The 16,251-nt window shown below is 44.6% G+C and overlaps 3 protein-coding genes across 3 annotated transcripts; 2 read left to right on the top strand and 1 right to left on the bottom strand.

Annotated features, from left to right (window-relative positions):
- Positions 1 to 34: 34 nt before the first annotated feature.
- On the top strand, positions 35 to 1,844 carry lsm7 (LSM7 homolog, U6 small nuclear RNA and mRNA degradation associated). Its single transcript, XM_080877108.1, has 4 exons — positions 35 to 102; positions 359 to 449; positions 561 to 632; positions 1,380 to 1,844. The coding sequence occupies exons 1-4, from the start codon at positions 97 to 99 to the stop codon at positions 1,520 to 1,522; spliced, it is 312 nt and encodes a 103-aa protein (XP_080733234.1). The 5' UTR covers positions 35 to 96; the 3' UTR covers positions 1,523 to 1,844.
- Positions 1,845 to 3,942: 2,098 nt separating this feature from the next.
- On the top strand, positions 3,943 to 11,404 carry tmprss9 (transmembrane serine protease 9). The gene is made up of 16 exons (XM_080876742.1): positions 3,943 to 4,082; positions 4,487 to 4,705; positions 4,841 to 4,968; positions 5,050 to 5,117; positions 5,196 to 5,371; positions 5,467 to 5,511; positions 6,128 to 6,241; positions 6,399 to 6,564; positions 7,655 to 7,929; positions 8,079 to 8,221; positions 8,841 to 9,114; positions 9,199 to 9,312; positions 9,398 to 9,566; positions 9,646 to 9,911; positions 10,253 to 10,389; positions 10,978 to 11,404. The coding sequence occupies exons 2-16, from the start codon at positions 4,564 to 4,566 to the stop codon at positions 11,137 to 11,139; spliced, it is 2,379 nt and encodes a 792-aa protein (XP_080732868.1). The 5' UTR covers positions 3,943 to 4,082; positions 4,487 to 4,563; the 3' UTR covers positions 11,140 to 11,404.
- Positions 11,405 to 11,546: 142 nt separating this feature from the next.
- On the bottom strand, positions 11,547 to 15,922 carry timm13 (translocase of inner mitochondrial membrane 13 homolog (yeast)). The gene is made up of 3 exons (XM_080876747.1): positions 15,434 to 15,922; positions 14,988 to 15,056; positions 11,547 to 12,584 (listed from the first exon to the last, which is right to left on the bottom strand). The coding sequence occupies exons 1-3, from the start codon at positions 15,551 to 15,553 to the stop codon at positions 12,486 to 12,488; spliced, it is 288 nt and encodes a 95-aa protein (XP_080732873.1). The 5' UTR covers positions 15,554 to 15,922; the 3' UTR covers positions 11,547 to 12,485.
- Between the last annotated feature and the right edge of the window lie 329 nt (positions 15,923 to 16,251).

Raw genomic sequence — 16,251 nt, 5'->3', positions numbered from 1 at the left:
TTTTAAAAAGCAGTGACGTCATGTAAAGGCGCTCGGTGTTTTGATTGGTGGAACATTCTTGAGGTCGAAATTTCACTTCCGTGTCACGCAGCTAACATGGCGGTGAGTTCGTACATTCAAATACTTTTCTGCCTTTGCACCTTTAACGTTGTCGGATATGCTGTTAGCCCGTGAGTGTGTGTTTCAGCCGTAACCCGGGTTTAAATCAGCACGTTCAAAGTAATATAAGGTGTTTTTGTTGTATCATGTTAGCTAACACGGCTAGCCTAGCTAGCTGGGCTCATGCTCAGCTGGTGTTTGTGTGCGCGGCTAGCACACATGCGACTCACAAACGGCGTGTTTTGTTTTCTCTGCGCAGGATAAAGACAAAAAGAAAAAGGAGAGCATCTTCGACTTGTCCAAATACATCGATAAGCCGATTCGTGTAAAGTTTCAAGGAGGACGAGAAGGTAGGTGGATCAGTTATGATAACAAGCTAACAGTTAAGCAGCGCTGCGGGATTTGCTGTCCTTATGTCCAGCTAATGGAGACTTTACACCGTGTATTTGTTTCCTCCTCAGCCAGCGGTGTCCTTAAAGGATTTGACCCTCTGCTGAACCTGGTGCTGGACGGCACTATTGAGTATATGCGCGGTAAGTGTGCGCTTTAAAGTCAAGACCATGCGAGGGAAAAATGATTTACAGGAACAAAGAATGACACAAGACTGCGCCAGCACTGAAGTGTTTTGCGTTTCCTTTAACCTGAACCCAAATGAGTCATTTGCAACACTGAGGCAGTGCCCAGACTAACCTGAGTGTTTCTGTGATCACATCTACTGAAGGAGGACCCAGTAAAATAAAATAAGGCTACTGGTGATGGTGAAAGTATTCCGATGGTCCCACAACTGGGAAATGTTATTTAGTATACTGAGTCGAGCTGTGTGTTTCACCAAGCGTTGATCCTTAGCTCAGGGCTGACCACCAGCCTCAGTGTGAGCTATGACAGCTGTAGCCTTCACTCACACTGAGGAGTTTTCATGCTAAAGTCATGTCAGCGTGTGGGTGTAAGTGTGAGCCCAGCTGAGTTAAATTAAAGTTTTGTTGTTTTTTTTAACTTAAACTGAGCCTCATGTTATTGACTGTTTGAAATAGCTACTCAGCTCCTCTCCAGCAGGTGGGTGGAGCTCCTGCACCTGAGATATTAAGGCTAAACCTTCTCAGCGACACCACAGTGAAGTTAGGGTTGAAAAAACTGAAACTGAGTAGCTCATAGGAGTTACTTGAACACTGGTGGGGCTTACTGTTAAAGCCGTGTCTGTATTTAAACTGATCGTGCAGCATCGACTGCTGTCGTAGATAATGTGACGCTTACTTGTGTGCTCCTGCAACTCCTGTGTTTAGATCCAGATGACCAGCTGAAGCTGACAGAAGACACCCGGCAGCTGGGGCTGGTGGTCTGCAGAGGAACCTCCGTAGTGCTGATCTGTCCTCAGGATGGCATGGAAGCCATACCAAACCCATTCATACAGCAGCAGGACGGCTAACACACAAGCTCTCCCCTGCTAACTTACACGTACTTGTACACACTTGAATATTTCGTTGTTTCTTTTCCTTAGTTTTTATTTCGTTTTAACAATAACGGTGATCATTAATGGAGCCAAGACGATTTAGTTAAGCAGCAAAAAGACGTTTGAATGCACTTCACTTTTATTTCAGTCTGATGTGCAAATTTGTAAAGATTTGTGTTGTAAAGAGCCCATAAATGTGGGATGTGTAAACAGTACCATTTTCTTTTTATCCAGAATAAGTGAACTTTTTACTATTCTTTGTTGTTTTGATAAGAAAATAAAGTGAAAATGTAATTATGCCGACTTTTGGAAGTTTTGCTCTACTCTGCTGGCTGCACATCTTTGCCTTCAGAATTACATGAAGGTTGTGAAAACGACCACTTTGAATGTGAGTTAGATTCCTGAAAGTCGCTGTAGTTTAACAGCAGCATGACTCAGCTCAGATGTGGTTCCATTTTTATCTCGTACACGGAGTGTCACGGGTTCTCTGCCATTTCACACCTCGCACTTTCAGTTTTTAATCACTCGGTAAAACCAAGCAAAGACTCAGAGACACAGGCATGACTGCATCAGCAGTCTCGTGTTTATCCTTCCTAAAAACTCCTTTATTGAATTGAGTTCCCGCTTTATTTTTCTCCTTTCATCCAGACTTCTGTGGCTCGCTCCATACTTTTGGACCCACTGCTCTACAGCTGAGCGTCACTGCTCGCTGTCCAGCTTAGCCAGCAAAAAAATACGTCAAATGCTTAACAATCCAACGCCAATTCCAAAAGAGTTGGCACGTTCTTTAAAATGTGCACAAAAACAATGCAATGATTTGCAAATTTCATAAATCTGTAATCTGTTTGTACGAAGCAGCTGTTGCCAGTTGAGGCCCAACATGATCGGCTGTGGAAGAAGCATCTTAGAGACAGTTTCGCAGAAATTGTGAAATATGCAAATTGTGATGAAAGTTTTAGAACTTAAAGACTCAATATGTCTACAGTGCAAGACATCAAAAGAGGCCAAAAATCAAAAACTTTAATAAAAACAGACATGTACCTGTTGTGGAAATCACTGCACAGAGTTCACTGTGTCATCCACAAATGCACATTAAAGACAAGAAGAAATCTGAAGAGAAGCCACGTGATCCAGAAACGTCCCGGCCTTCTCTGGCGGAAAACTGTGATGGAATTTAAATTCTTATTTGAAAACTTGGCCTAAAGACGAGAGGGTCCATCAGGCTTGTTGTCGGCACCAAGCTCAAAAGCCTCCATCCCTGCTGTCACGGGGGGGTCAGTGTCTGTGGACGTGGACTATATGCTGAAAGGTATTTACAGGTTTTAGACCAACACATGCTCCCACCCAGTGGTGTCTTTTTTCAGGCAAGGCTTTGCATATTTCAGCAATACGATGCTGAAACACATGAATCTGTTACAGCAGCATGGCATCATAGTACACAGTGTGCTGATCGATGTGCAGTCCAGTTTCACCAGCTGCAAACATCTGGAGCACCATGAAATCACAAAAATACAACAAGGCCAGAGCTGATTTCTGTTTCAGCCCCCTGACTTCACAGCGAGTGGTCGTTGTACTTAAACACCAGCTGGTTATGTTCAGTGATCCGTGTGAGCGGCCAGTTAACAGTGTGATGATGTCGGTCATGAACTTAAAGTTTTGAAAGGAATACTGGGAGTGTGTGTTGAGTGTGAGAAGATAAACTTCAAGCCTGTAAACACACCAACAAAGAGGCTGTTGCACCTTTGTGCTTTAGCAGGGCGGGGGAATAATCCCAGTTTGCACCTCGAGCTTTACAGCAGAACGTGTCCATTGTTTGTTAAAAGTTGACCCATGTGCTTTGAAATGAGGGACAACTGTTCCTGTTCAAATAATTACAGAGTAGTTAAATTGTGTTTTCAGTTATGGAAACTGAATAAAGCCTTAAATACACTTTAAACTTGTGCACCATTAACCTCGATGCAAGAGGTCAGTAAAGTGTCAGACTGGAGGCGCTGTGGGCCTTAATGGTTTGCCAGCTTGTTGTAAGTGCAGAACTTGCAGCCAGGAACAAAAAGGCCGAGTTAAAGGAGGCTCGGCCCCTCCTCCTCCTGTTGCCCAGTCACTGTGTCAGTGGAGCACTGACGAGCAGCACCGGAGCCGCTCTGGAGCGTTTCGAGCCATTTTCATCTCTGCTTTGTTCCAACTTGCTGTACTGAAGGATGCGTGTTTGATATTTACCCGGAGACTGTGGACAGCAGGTCAGCTGCAGGTCAGCTATGAGGTAACAGCAGAAACACCTGTGCACACCGGGGTGTAACCAAAGGGATCAACAAGCATGGAAGGAGGGTCTGCCAGAGATTTGTGAAGACTTACCGACTTTCAAAGGCAAACAGAAAAAGGTGGGTTACCTGCGGGACGGGGGAAAGGCACGCCTCCTGGCCAAAGGAACAAATAGCGGACCTCTTGGTGTCCTCGCCCGGTCTTCAGTCTCCGTGTCTGTTCTTGCTGGAACTTCGGGATGTTGTAAATGTCAGTGCTGAGAGCAACAGATGAAGAGGTGAGTGAGTCTACCTCAGGACATAAAGCCTGCATTGTTTAAAGCTCCGCTGTGTGAGACGTACCTGAGACGCTGTGTGGAGTTTATCTGCAAAGATTTACGGACGTTTTCTTGTCTTTACTGTGACCTTTCCCCACATCTGATTTGTGATTGCCAAGCGACATGGCCTCCGTGGTTTATTTTACGCACTCCTCAGGCTGCGCCGCCGGGCGGTAACTTTTTTTGTACTTTTGAATAGTTTGAGTATTTATGATCATTATTTCTTTACTGACAAACAGTTTGTGAGAACTAAAAGTATCTTTAAATGTAACTCTGTGTGTGTGTAAAAGTGTCTGTTTAAAATCATGCTCCCAGTCTCATGTCGCACTAACTGCAGTGACACGCAGCACGTTTATTTCACGCAGGCTTGAATCGTTTTGCCTGTGAGGCATTATGCTGCTGGAGACAGTCGACGGTGGGTTGTGACGGCTGTGAATCCAACATGGAAGCGCAGAAGGATGAAGGCCGAGGGCCGTGGTCATCTTCGCCTCCCGCTCCCTCCAGCTCTGTCTGCTACAGGAGCGGTCTCATACTCTTCCTCCTCTTCTTCCTTATTATTGGCATCTTTGTCGGCCTGGTTATAGGTGAGCCTGCACACGAATGTTGGGTGTAATGTTTTGTGACTCATTTATCAGACGTTTTTAAACCAGCACGAACCGTTTAAAGATTTCACTGCAGATGCATCACTTACTGATAACTTCCTCCTGTTTTACCCGCAGCGTACCTTGTGCAGGAGCAGCATCATTTCATGGAGACAGTGGAGCTCAGAGGTCTGAAGTACGACGCTGCACTGCAGGATAAGAGCTCTGGTTTCTCCATAGTACTGTCCTCAGTTTTAAAGTCCAGGGTTAGTGCTGATTCACAACACAATGAGAGCGCAGGTCTTAATGTTAAAGGTGTTCAACTGTTACTGATTCTCACCTTTCAGATTAAAAACGTCTTCACCGCCTCACCCATAACACGTCACTTTGTCGATAGCAGCATTGTTGCCTATGGGTAAGCACGGGGTCATTTATTCAACACACAAACAGGATGTAAGATGGAACATTGCCAGTTTTCTTCTCGCCTTCCTAGTAACATTAACGGAGATGTGATGGCGACGCTCCGACTCGTCTTCAGGGTGTCCAAGATCCAGCAGTATTCAGAAAACTTTGTTCAGGACTTGCTGAGTGCAGGACTCAGCTCATCGATGCACGGGAAACCGCTGGAGGTGCCGGAGTTTGGACAGATCGACGCTGTCATCCTGCTGGGTAGTAAAGCTGTCACCAGTCTGTGTGTTTCACCAGAGTCTTTACGTTTACTAGGAGTGACGAAGATCGTAACTATCACTCCTCCTTCTTTGTAGGAGCCAGTGGAAAGTCATTTTATGTTATTGGAGACAGTATGATAGGTAAGTTACACACTCGCACGCACAAAACCAAACACACAATTGTGCTGCAAATTTAACAGTAATGTGCTGGATGCCAGAAAATGACTGTAAAAGTACTTACAGGAAAGTAAAGTTACTGTAAATGAAATTTACAGTGAAAACTGTAAAAATGTTTTATAGCAGTGGAAATGTAGTTTATCATTTACATCTTTATTTGTATAAGAAACGGATACATCAAACTCTTTATCTGACTTCCATAACCTCAAAAAAGTATTTTCATTTCCTTTATTATTAGCCAAGCTAAACTCAAATGTTCACCTAATGATGTCACTTCCATCTGGAATGAATGGCTTTGCCGCACAGACATCCGTCCTCCTCCCAAACATCCATTCATTCATTATCCTGTTAAATCGTGTTCAACAAAGTCTCAGCTTTTCACGAGCCAAAACTGGGCCTTTGTGTTCTGAAACAGTCCATTTTTCAGCTCATCCAGCAGGTTTTCAATGTGCAAATTTATCTTTAGAAGTGAGAATTGTAACTTTAATAAGTCACCAGTTTTGCAAAAACTCTACTATGTATTGTTGTTGTTATTTATTCATTTATTTCATGCGTAGTGAAAGTATTTTTGGCTCTGCAGCCAGCTGTCCTGACAACACTTTCACCTGTGACAGCGGAGAATGTGTCACTAAAGTAAACCCAGAGTGCGACTTCGTCCCAGACTGCGCAGATGGATCTGATGAAGCTCGCTGTGGTGAATGACTCCTCAAACGACAGCAGACATACACAGTAGCTCCGTTACTCCTTCTGTTATTAACGAGTGTGCATCGTTACCACAGACCTGAGCAGAATATACTGGGACACATCTGCTTTTAATCACTTACACTAGTTTTTCTTCACCCAACCCACAGCCTGCGGTACGCGTCCTGCCACGGGGAGTCGGGTGGTGGGCGGTGAGGACGCACGGCGAGGGGAGCTGCCGTGGCAGGTCAGCCTGAGGTTCCATGGGCGGCACATCTGCGGAGCCACCATCGTCAATGAACGCTGGCTCGTCAGCGCAGCTCACTGCTTTGAGAGGTAGCTCTGATTTAAACCCGTTTAAAAACAGTCGTTTGAAAATTTTGGATGCTAATCAATACAATCATTAAGCTTTCGACCTTCACATGCTCAATGCCATCGTTTGAGAGTATGGAGAGGTGAAATGTAGCTCACAGTTTACAGGTGCTTTACAGAAGCACAGCACGGACTTACTGTATACAGCACTGTAGTATTTCTATGCTTTGCTCCTTCCGCGCTGTTTTGGAGGTAAATACTGTGCTTGGTTGTCCATGCTATTCATTTTAAAGCTTTAATTATAAATTGTTTTTCAAACACACGTCTACTAGTATTCTTTGCCTCGTTGGTACATCATCATCATCATCATCATCATCACCTTTATTTATAAAACACTTTAAAACAACCACAGCTGACACAAAGTGCTGTACATTTGAACTAAATAATAAAATTACATAAGATATAAATAAAAGCAAAAATAAAATAATTAAATAAATAACTAATTTAATTACAAGAGAAACTAAGTCTCACTGAGGTCAAAAGCCAAAGAATAAAAATGGGTTTTAAGACATGTTTTGAAAGTGGACAGTGAAGCGGCCTCTCTAACTGCAAGGTCAGGTTATTTCATAATGTAGAAAAGGCCCCGCCCCCTGGAGCAGCTGGTGCGTGGGGATGAGGCTCAGAGAGGTAAGGCGGGGCAAGACTGATAAAGATACCCAGCAGTACACAAGTAATAAAGTTATCTACCAGTGCACCATTAAATTAATTTGCATATTACGTCATCATTAATTGTGATGTATATGTTTCTGGGTACTTTTACTTTAGCAATGTTTTGATCCTTAGGTTTTCCCACTATTACTTAAACAGGACTATGATGCTTCTTTCACCACTTTGCAAACAGTTACATAAAACACATTTCCTCATGTGCTGTCCTGCAATAAATCAGTATTAGGACACATCTGCACACGAGCCTGGAAATGATTTTCAGTTTTTTCAGTTTTTGATCAAATATTCTGTTCTGGCTTTTGAAAAAATGCTAGAAAAGTCCTTAAGAAACAACAATCCCATTTCATGAATATACACCATCATTTATGATTGCCTCCTCTGGTTTTAGGGTCAATAACCCCAAAGAATGGACAGCCCTGGTTGGGGCGACGCTGGTGAGCGGTGAGGAGCCAGAGTCCAGAACGATTAACATCAAGTCCATAACTGTGTCTCCAGACTACAACCCCATGACCACGGACAATGATGTAACTGTGCTGGAGCTGGAGACGCCTCTCGCGTTCAGCTCTTACGTGCAGCCTGTCTGCATACCCTCCCCATCTCATGTTTTTGCACCTGGTCAGAGCTGCATTGTGTCCGGTTGGGGTGCCGTACACCAGTTTAGCTGTGAGTCTGCAGGAATGCACACAAAACGCAACAGACGAGTCATTTAGAAAAGAAAATCCTAAAAACTTGTTCTTGAAAGCTGTCGTCTTGTCATTTAAGGTGAAATATGACAAGTGGGAGTAATCAGTGTGTCGTGTGTTCTTCTGCAGTCACGCTGCCCTCCACGCTGCAGAAAGCTGTGGTCAAAGTCATTGACTCCAAGGTGTGCAATAAGTCATCTGTGTACAGAGGAGCGATCACTCCAAACATGATGTGTGCTGGATTCCTGCAGGGCAAGGTGGACTCGTGTCAGGTCAGTGGTGAAAACGGTTCACATGCAGTGGGGCATGTCTATACCTATGACCTATGACCTATGAAGGTCTGAGGATCGCTAAAAATATTCACACCGTTCTCACCTTAAAAACTGAGACTATGAGCCATCTGTTCATCTCAGCATAACCGTGTGCTGTTGATTATACCGTGAGAGGCTCAGTCTGAAAGAAATCCACTTCAAAATATCTGATGTTGCATAAATTATCGAACACGTTTTGGAAATTTTATCTCTCTGTACGTAAAATGTTACTTCTTTGGACAAAAATATGAACTTTAAGAATGTGTAAAATGCACTTATTACATAATTGTTTCAACATTTAAAGCAATAGCTGTGAATTACAGCAGCTGATATTTGACAGTCGTACATGTCGTGCCCCTTCTGTCGTGTCGTCTCCCTGATAAAGACAACATGCTCTGAGACATATCTCCCAGTAGCTCCGTGACTTTCAAGGTTCAGAGCTGATGCTTAAAATTGTGGTGATTAGCCTAATGATGCTAATCCTGACCAACCAGGACGGATTACCTGATGCTGAATAGTTGAAAGTTACCAAAAATGACACTTTTCAGAGTATCTGTCAGCTCATGTGTGTCATGTGCAGGGGGACTCCGGAGGACCTCTGGTGTGCGAGGGGGCCCCGGGAAGATTCTTCCTGGCCGGGATAGTGAGCTGGGGTGTGGGCTGCGCTCAGGTCAACAGACCTGGGGTTTATTCCCGCGTTACCAGGCTCCGTAACTGGATTCTAAGCCAGACTGATCCCACCTCGGTTCATGATTATGGCCAGCATGTTCCCACAGTGACAGAGTTTAATACCCCACCAGCACTCGGGACCTCGGCTGATAACGTGTCGTCTGCAGCAGTGCTACCACTGTCTGGTAATGTCAGCCTGAAAGCTCCTTAATCTTAAGAGCTTTATCGGTTACTGAGATTCATTTATTTAATGAATGTGTTTTTTCCAGCCTTGAATTGCAGTGGAAACTTTGAGTGTAGCTCCACTTCCTGCATCAGCAAGGTCAACCCGGAGTGTGACAGAGCCGCAGACTGTCCCAATGGGGCTGATGAAAGAAACTGTGGTAAACTTAAAATGCACGAAGGACGTAGCATGAGGGACTTACGGGTCATTCTTCTTAACTGCGTTTTGGTTTTTGGTTTTTTAAGACTGCGGCATGCGCCCTGCGCTGGGCTCCCATAGGATCGTGGGTGGAGTCACAGCTCGGAGGGGAGAGTGGCCTTGGATCGGGAGTCTTCAGTACCAGAGGCTTCACAGATGCGGTGCCACGCTCATTCACAATAGGTGGTTACTGACTGCAGCGCACTGCTTCAAAAGGTATTTCATACATTTATATCAAAACTCGTTTCACTGAAAGCTCAGGAGTGATTCTAATATTAATAACTTACATCTAAAGTGACTCTACTCCCAATAACTGGGCCGTGAGCCTGGGATCTGTGCTGCGATCGGGGGTAGGAGCCCTGGTCGTTCCCATCCAGAGGGTAATCATCCACCCGGCCTTTAATGGCACCAACATGGACCACGATGTGGCTTTGCTGGAGCTGGCCGTCCCAGCCCCGATGTCTTACACCATCCAGTCTGTCTGTCTTCCATCACCAGTACACCGCTTCTTAAAGAGCGCAGAGTGCTACATCACAGGGTGGGGATCCATGAGAGAGGGAGGTGAGAGATGAACCCACGAAACTAAACGTCCTGCATTTAGAGGTCACACAGGAAAAAAATGAAATGTCTTTACTAAGAAATAAAGGCAGGGGAGCCCGAGAGGTGAGATCATTTTCACGTTATTGACGTGACTCAGCCTTCAGAGGTAGAAAAGCAGGAATAGCTCCGTGATCCGTGGCCTGTTCGGCCTTTCACGAGTGAATGTGATATGACTGCAGCCTTTATCAGCTTAGCTTCTGCCTTATCTGCCTCTGAATGGAATTTTGTTTCCACAGCAACAAAAACACTGGTGCTCAGGTGTTGCGATCACACCTGTTCTGTGTGCAATGCTCTTTCCTCAGGTTCATTGACCAACCTGCTACAGAAAGCTGCTGTGAACATCATTGACCAGACGGACTGTCAGCAATCATACGGTAGCGTTCTGACTTCAAACATGATGTGTGCGGGATTCATGGCGGGAGGTCGGGACACCTGCTTGGTATGATGTTCACACAGACTTCTGCACTTCCTGTTTCACAATCGTTAAAAAGTTCCTAACCTGCAGACTTTTAACATCAGGCTGGTGCACTGCATGCAGTGCTCGGAGGCTGGAGGAAGTATGACTGTGGTGTCTTTACAGTGAATGGTTAACCAGGCCGGAGCAAAGTCAACCTTGATCTCCCCCCTTACAGGCTTCTCTGGTTCACCTTTGGAAAAAGGCTGACGAATAAATTAAGGTTTAAAAGCAAGAATCAGATGTAAGAGAAAAAACTCCAAAAAGAATAAAGCTAGAAAATGTGACCTGATAGAAAATGTACGCTGTCTTCCTCAGCGAAGGCAGGCCACCCCGCTGCACCCTCTCCATAATCGTCTTATGTAACGAAACCCTCACGCATTCCTGTTTCGGTCAGAGCACCGGGCTCAGCTGCAGACTGACTGACATTTACTCCCCTGCTGCCATACTCATCTTCAGTCTGCTCTTATAAATGAGTTAATCAATCATCACTGTATTTATAGAGCACATTTATATAGAATTTAAAGTTATTTAAATTCCAAATGAAACTGTTGATGTGTTTTGATATTGCAGGGAGACTCTGGAGGGCCGCTGACGTGTCGTCAGCCCTCCGGTCAGTGGTTTATCGCTGGAGTAACCAGCTGGGGACACGGATGCGGCCGAGTCGGTTTCCCGGGAGTTTACACTCGTGTGACGTCTATCAGGAGCTGGATATCCACATACCTTCCCTTCTGATGAAGGAAGAACTGTGTCTGCAGAGAACTGAGGTCATGCTAAACAGCCACACACAAACACTGTGTACACAGCCCTGACCTTTGTGACCCTCCGGTCACGGGTGCTGGCGGTAGTGCTGTGCTTTACCTGAACTGAGGAAACAATCCTGATCTGTGCCTTAAACATTCATTCACGGATCATTTGGAGTATTTATTAGTTATTTATTGTCATGGATGGTAAACACACAGCACGTGGCTTTGTGTATTTTGTGTGGACAATATGGGATTCATTTATGGGTAAATGTAAGGGTATTGTGATCTTTTACTGCAACGTGGATTTGTGGGGAAAGTCTACTCTGTACAAAGTCAGTGACGTGGGACTCGGTGTCGTTCTGTTGGTGGATATTTTTGATCAGAAACGAGAGAACACCTGATTGATTAATTTATTATTTTTTCTTGGGGGGAAAAAAAATCACTGATTGCAAATGATGTTCACAGCTTTTCTGGCTCCTCACACAAACTCAGGTTCCCAGACATCTAACAAACCGCACACACACGAAGCTGAGAAAGGTGCAGTACCCCGTCAGGGCGAGGGAGACCCCGCTGGAACAAACCCACTACTGTGGAGGGCAGCAGATAGAGTGACAACCAGAAAACACGTCAGACAAAACAGTGTTGTTCTCCAGGCGTACTTTGATATAGGTCTGTTTGGAGGCTTGGAAATGTCAAATTCATGCTGGTGAAAACACCAAAACGCTTCGATTCTTCCTGATGATTTTTAAGCACTTTTTTCCTTTAAGGCTCCAGGAAATATTTAATCTCTAAGCACAATCACCCGGCAAAGAATGTGAAGCAGTGTTTAAAGGAGAGTCTGCAGTGACTGGGAGACGTTTACTGTTATTGGTATTACAGGCAGAAGCATTCGATGGGCAGGGAGATGAGTCACAGGAAGTAAGCTGGGCCTATTGAGCCAAACTGCACCTGGAGTCCTTTTAGCAGCACAGCAGGCTCCGCCTCCTGCCACAGCATCAGCAAACACTTTAAAACACATTCACACCTAAGCAGGTAATTTAGTGTTTCCAATCAGCATGGCAAGAACCCGCAGAAGATGACTGATTATATTTCTAACGTAAAACACACAATCGATTTAACATTGGTAGTGAACTGTTCCTCAGAGCAAAATAAAAACTGTCCACAGAGACACCGTTATGGCTGCAGTCCACAGGCTGTGCTCTGCCTGTCAGAGGTACTGTGACAGATGTTGCGCCGCTGCGTGGCAAAGTCGTGCACGGCGCGGGCCCTCCTGCAGAGCACTGCATCGGCCCTCGCTGTGTGCAGCAGCCTGAAGAAGGGAAAGATGAAGAGAGTTCACATGCGAGCTCTTTCTCGCTGCAGTCTGGAGTTGTATGTTCGGGACACGGTGTTCCAGGCGTCCATATAGCGGTCCATACACATGGCGATACACTTCTGTTAGGGACAAAGCAAAAAGAGTCCAGAGAAATAAACCACTCGTGGTCTACAAAGACTTTAACCGATTTAAAACTGTGATTAATACAAAAAATGTTTCTGATGCACTCCTCTATCTATCTATCTATCTATAGATAGATAGATATATTAGGGGTGCAACGATACTCGTATCGATATTGAACCGTTCGATACAGTGCTTCCGGTTCGGTACGCATATGTATCGAACAATACAAAATTTTTAATTTATTTTATAAACTTTCCTTCTGATGATGCTGTCTGTGTTGAGCGCTCAGTGAATCTGTGTTCGACTGCTCCGCCTAGGCTGGACAGTGCAGCCTAGGCAGAGCAGTCGAGTGCAGATTCACTGAGCGCAGGGCAAGCTAGCGAGACAGAAGCTAAGCTCTCCTTGCAACATGGCAAATTGAACCTCCCCCACCCTCATTCAGATCTGCCTTTGGAACTATTTTGGTCTTCATGTGACGTATGACCCTGAAGGTAAGCGCGTCATGGACTAAAGTAAAACAGTATGTTGGATGTGCCATGCAATGCTCAATTACATGGGTGGGAGCTAGTGTGTTAGCGCAGTTAGCTCGTTAACGTGTTGACGCTGTCCAGCCCCACGCATGGGGCGATCCGCGGTAGCTCGTTAACGGAGATTTGCCGTGTTGTGGCGTTAACGTCATTTCAACGAGATTAACCTGAAAGCACTAGTGGGAACACAACGAATATGACTGCACATTTACTCCGACATCATCCTAGTGCAAAGACAAGTGGAAGCAGACAAAAACAACAAGCAGCATGCTACACACTGTACCCGTTTAGACAGCCGTTAGCACAGGATTCTCCTTATGGGGACCTGATATGTTTAATATGCTACTGAGAATATAGCCCAGAAGAAGCGTATAGTAGAGCTTTTATTTTGAAAGAGCCATTTCTCTGTAATAAACTCTCTTTTCCAAAGATGAGTGATTCCTCAATCAGATACAGGGCTTGCAATATCGCTAGCCCGACGTCCTGGGGCTAGCGATCTTTCCAGTCGGGCTACCAAAATCTATCTCTGCCCTGCCCGTCGGGCTATTGTAGGAAGGAAAAATATATGTCAATGCTTTTGCATTCTTTCAGAAATGTAGCTGGGTAATTATGTCATTGGCATCGGTGAGCCACTGTCAATATGTGACATATTGAAATCGTGTTTGAATTTGCGCTTGTTTTTTGCTTTCACTTTGCAATCGCGCGAACTGTGTATAGAGAGCGACAGCACTGATCTGTGAGTGACGATCATTTGTGCACCAATTCCTCTGACATCGTCTTATTAATCGTTAGCTTACTATGCAAACATGACAAGTGAAATCTCCCGCAGCTTAAACATGTGAGAGGTTGATCGCGCAGAGGATCGCTGAGCTTATGTGAGTGCGGCAGGATATATATTTCACTACGATGACCTGGATGACTGAGAACCTTCACAGACAGATATATATTTTAGTTCTGCTGAGCCAAATAAGACAGGTCGGGGTGAAGAAGTGACAGCCAAAGAAAAGCTTACCACAAAACGGAGAAGTTATGACAAATCAGACTATAAGGCAAAAAGAAAGTGCAGCTTTATGGTTTCATGGACAAAAGAATTTCTGTGGCTGCAATATGACGAGCTAAATAACCAGGGCTGCACATAAGTGGTCCGCAGGTGCGCATTCGCTGTCAAAATAAAAAACGCGCACAAGATAAGAAGTTGCAACGCGCGTTTGCGTACATAAGCTTTTCAGAAGGACAGACATTTGTTTAGAACTCTTAAAGATGCCGAAGAAGCTCGTTTAAGCAATTACTTTGGTGTTCCTCCACCTCCAAAGAAATGTCAGAAGGAGTCCGAACCACAAAAGAAGCGCGTATTCTCGGACAAGTAGTTGGTGGAGGTGAGCTGGCTTCAAACAAATGATGAACGCACAGAGATGTGGTGCGGAATGTGCCGTGAAAATTTAATAAATGACAAATTAAAAAGGCATGAACATTTTTTTTGTATCGAAAAAATATCGAACCGAACCGTGAATTTTGTGTATCGTTGCACCCCTAATATATATATATATATATATGCATGCAAGGAGCATTTCTGCAGAGAGATAGACCAACCCAGATCAACTCTAACCTGGAAACGAGACACTGATGAAGACTCAGGAGTGGATACATGTTGGTCCACCTTATCCTACGATAAACCTGATATATTATTCTACAAGATGATGCAGTACCTCAGCAGCACCTTATGTTTTTGCGCTTGCCCCACTCAAAAGCACCTGTCAGGTAAGCCTTAGAGCCCTGCAGCACTTTTGTTATGCCCTCCTGCTTTCTTAAAACGTGATCACTTCTTTGCTCTGGGCAGCAGGGCATCACTGAAGCGACTCAGCCAGTGCATACCTGCTCAGAGTTGTCCAGTGTGCTTCCAGGCTTGCCTATGCACTTCTTGAAGCATTTATCGGTCATTCTCTGAAATAGAAACAGTGTTTTATTAGCATTTACTACTCTGACAGCAGCAGCGCAGAATATTTGCATGACTTTAAAAAAAAAAACAGATATGTATTAAAAGACCCTCCAACGTTGTGGCTCAAAAGGATCTTTTTGTGTCGGCAGCATTTCAGTGCTGGCTCGTGTGTTTATATGAGCCATGTATTTACATGCTGGCAGGATCCATCAACCTTATTGAAGTTATTGCGGGCTAAAAAATAAAACAGTCTTACACACAGAACGAAAAACGAAGCTACTGTAAAGCTGTGTAGCTCTGACCCGTGAGGATAAAAGCACTCAGCACTTCTTTGAGCCTCAATGTGCGCTTGCTAGCTTAGCAGCCGTGTTCATTGATCTACCTGCAGCAGCTCCTGAGCGTTAGCCACCGCGATCTGGACCTTGACCTGCTCCATGATGGTACCGGTGTCCATTTTCCCGCCGGACCCTCCTGCTGAGAAGTCTGAACCAAAGCCGTCCATTTCCGCCTCAGTCGTGTTCTTCAAACTCACCTTTGCGGAGCTTCTTCCAATACACGTGCAAACAGCCGCTGCTAGCCTTAGCCGGCGTTAGTTTCCGATGCCCTTGACAGAAGCTGTGCTTGTTGCGTCATTTCCGTGTAAGCCACTCGGTTTCATGGGAAATGTAGTTTTCCCCCCCCAACATAAGCTGTACTGCTACAAGTAGCATTTCTCCTACAGATCAGTACTACTATGTATATTTACATTTGAACATTTAAAAACGGTGTTTTTGTGGGACCATGTGGGACATGTTGGCAATACAGGGAGGTACTGTGCGGGTTTGCATGTAAAGGCCAAATAAATGGCATTTAAAAGCAACTGTCTTGCTAAGTAAATAAAATAAGGATGAAGCGGATCTGAACTTTATGTCCTGTTATTTCTCCTGTCTGTTAATCATCATTAGATTTCATCATCTATGCAATGTTTACTGAGCCAACGTTAGCATTTTTCTAGCCAATTAAGAGACACGTGTAGTGTCACTTTACGCCACATTTTTCCTTGTGTGAAACTAATGAAATTATCCAGAGGAAAAAAAACCGATATAAACTGCGGCTAAATTTTCTGTTGGATAATTTGATTCAAAATCTGCAAAGCGTGTAACGTTTAGGTGGCTTTCCCCCCCTATTGGTTTCAGAGTTAGCGCATTAGAGTGTTGGGCA

Source organism: Rhamphochromis sp. 'chilingali', assembly GCF_963969265.1.
Source record: "Rhamphochromis sp. 'chilingali' genome assembly, chromosome: 3".
In the NCBI taxonomy this organism is placed as follows: domain Eukaryota; kingdom Metazoa; phylum Chordata; class Actinopteri; order Cichliformes; family Cichlidae; genus Rhamphochromis; species Rhamphochromis sp. 'chilingali'.
This window is presented reverse-complemented; position numbering and strand designations above follow the sequence as displayed.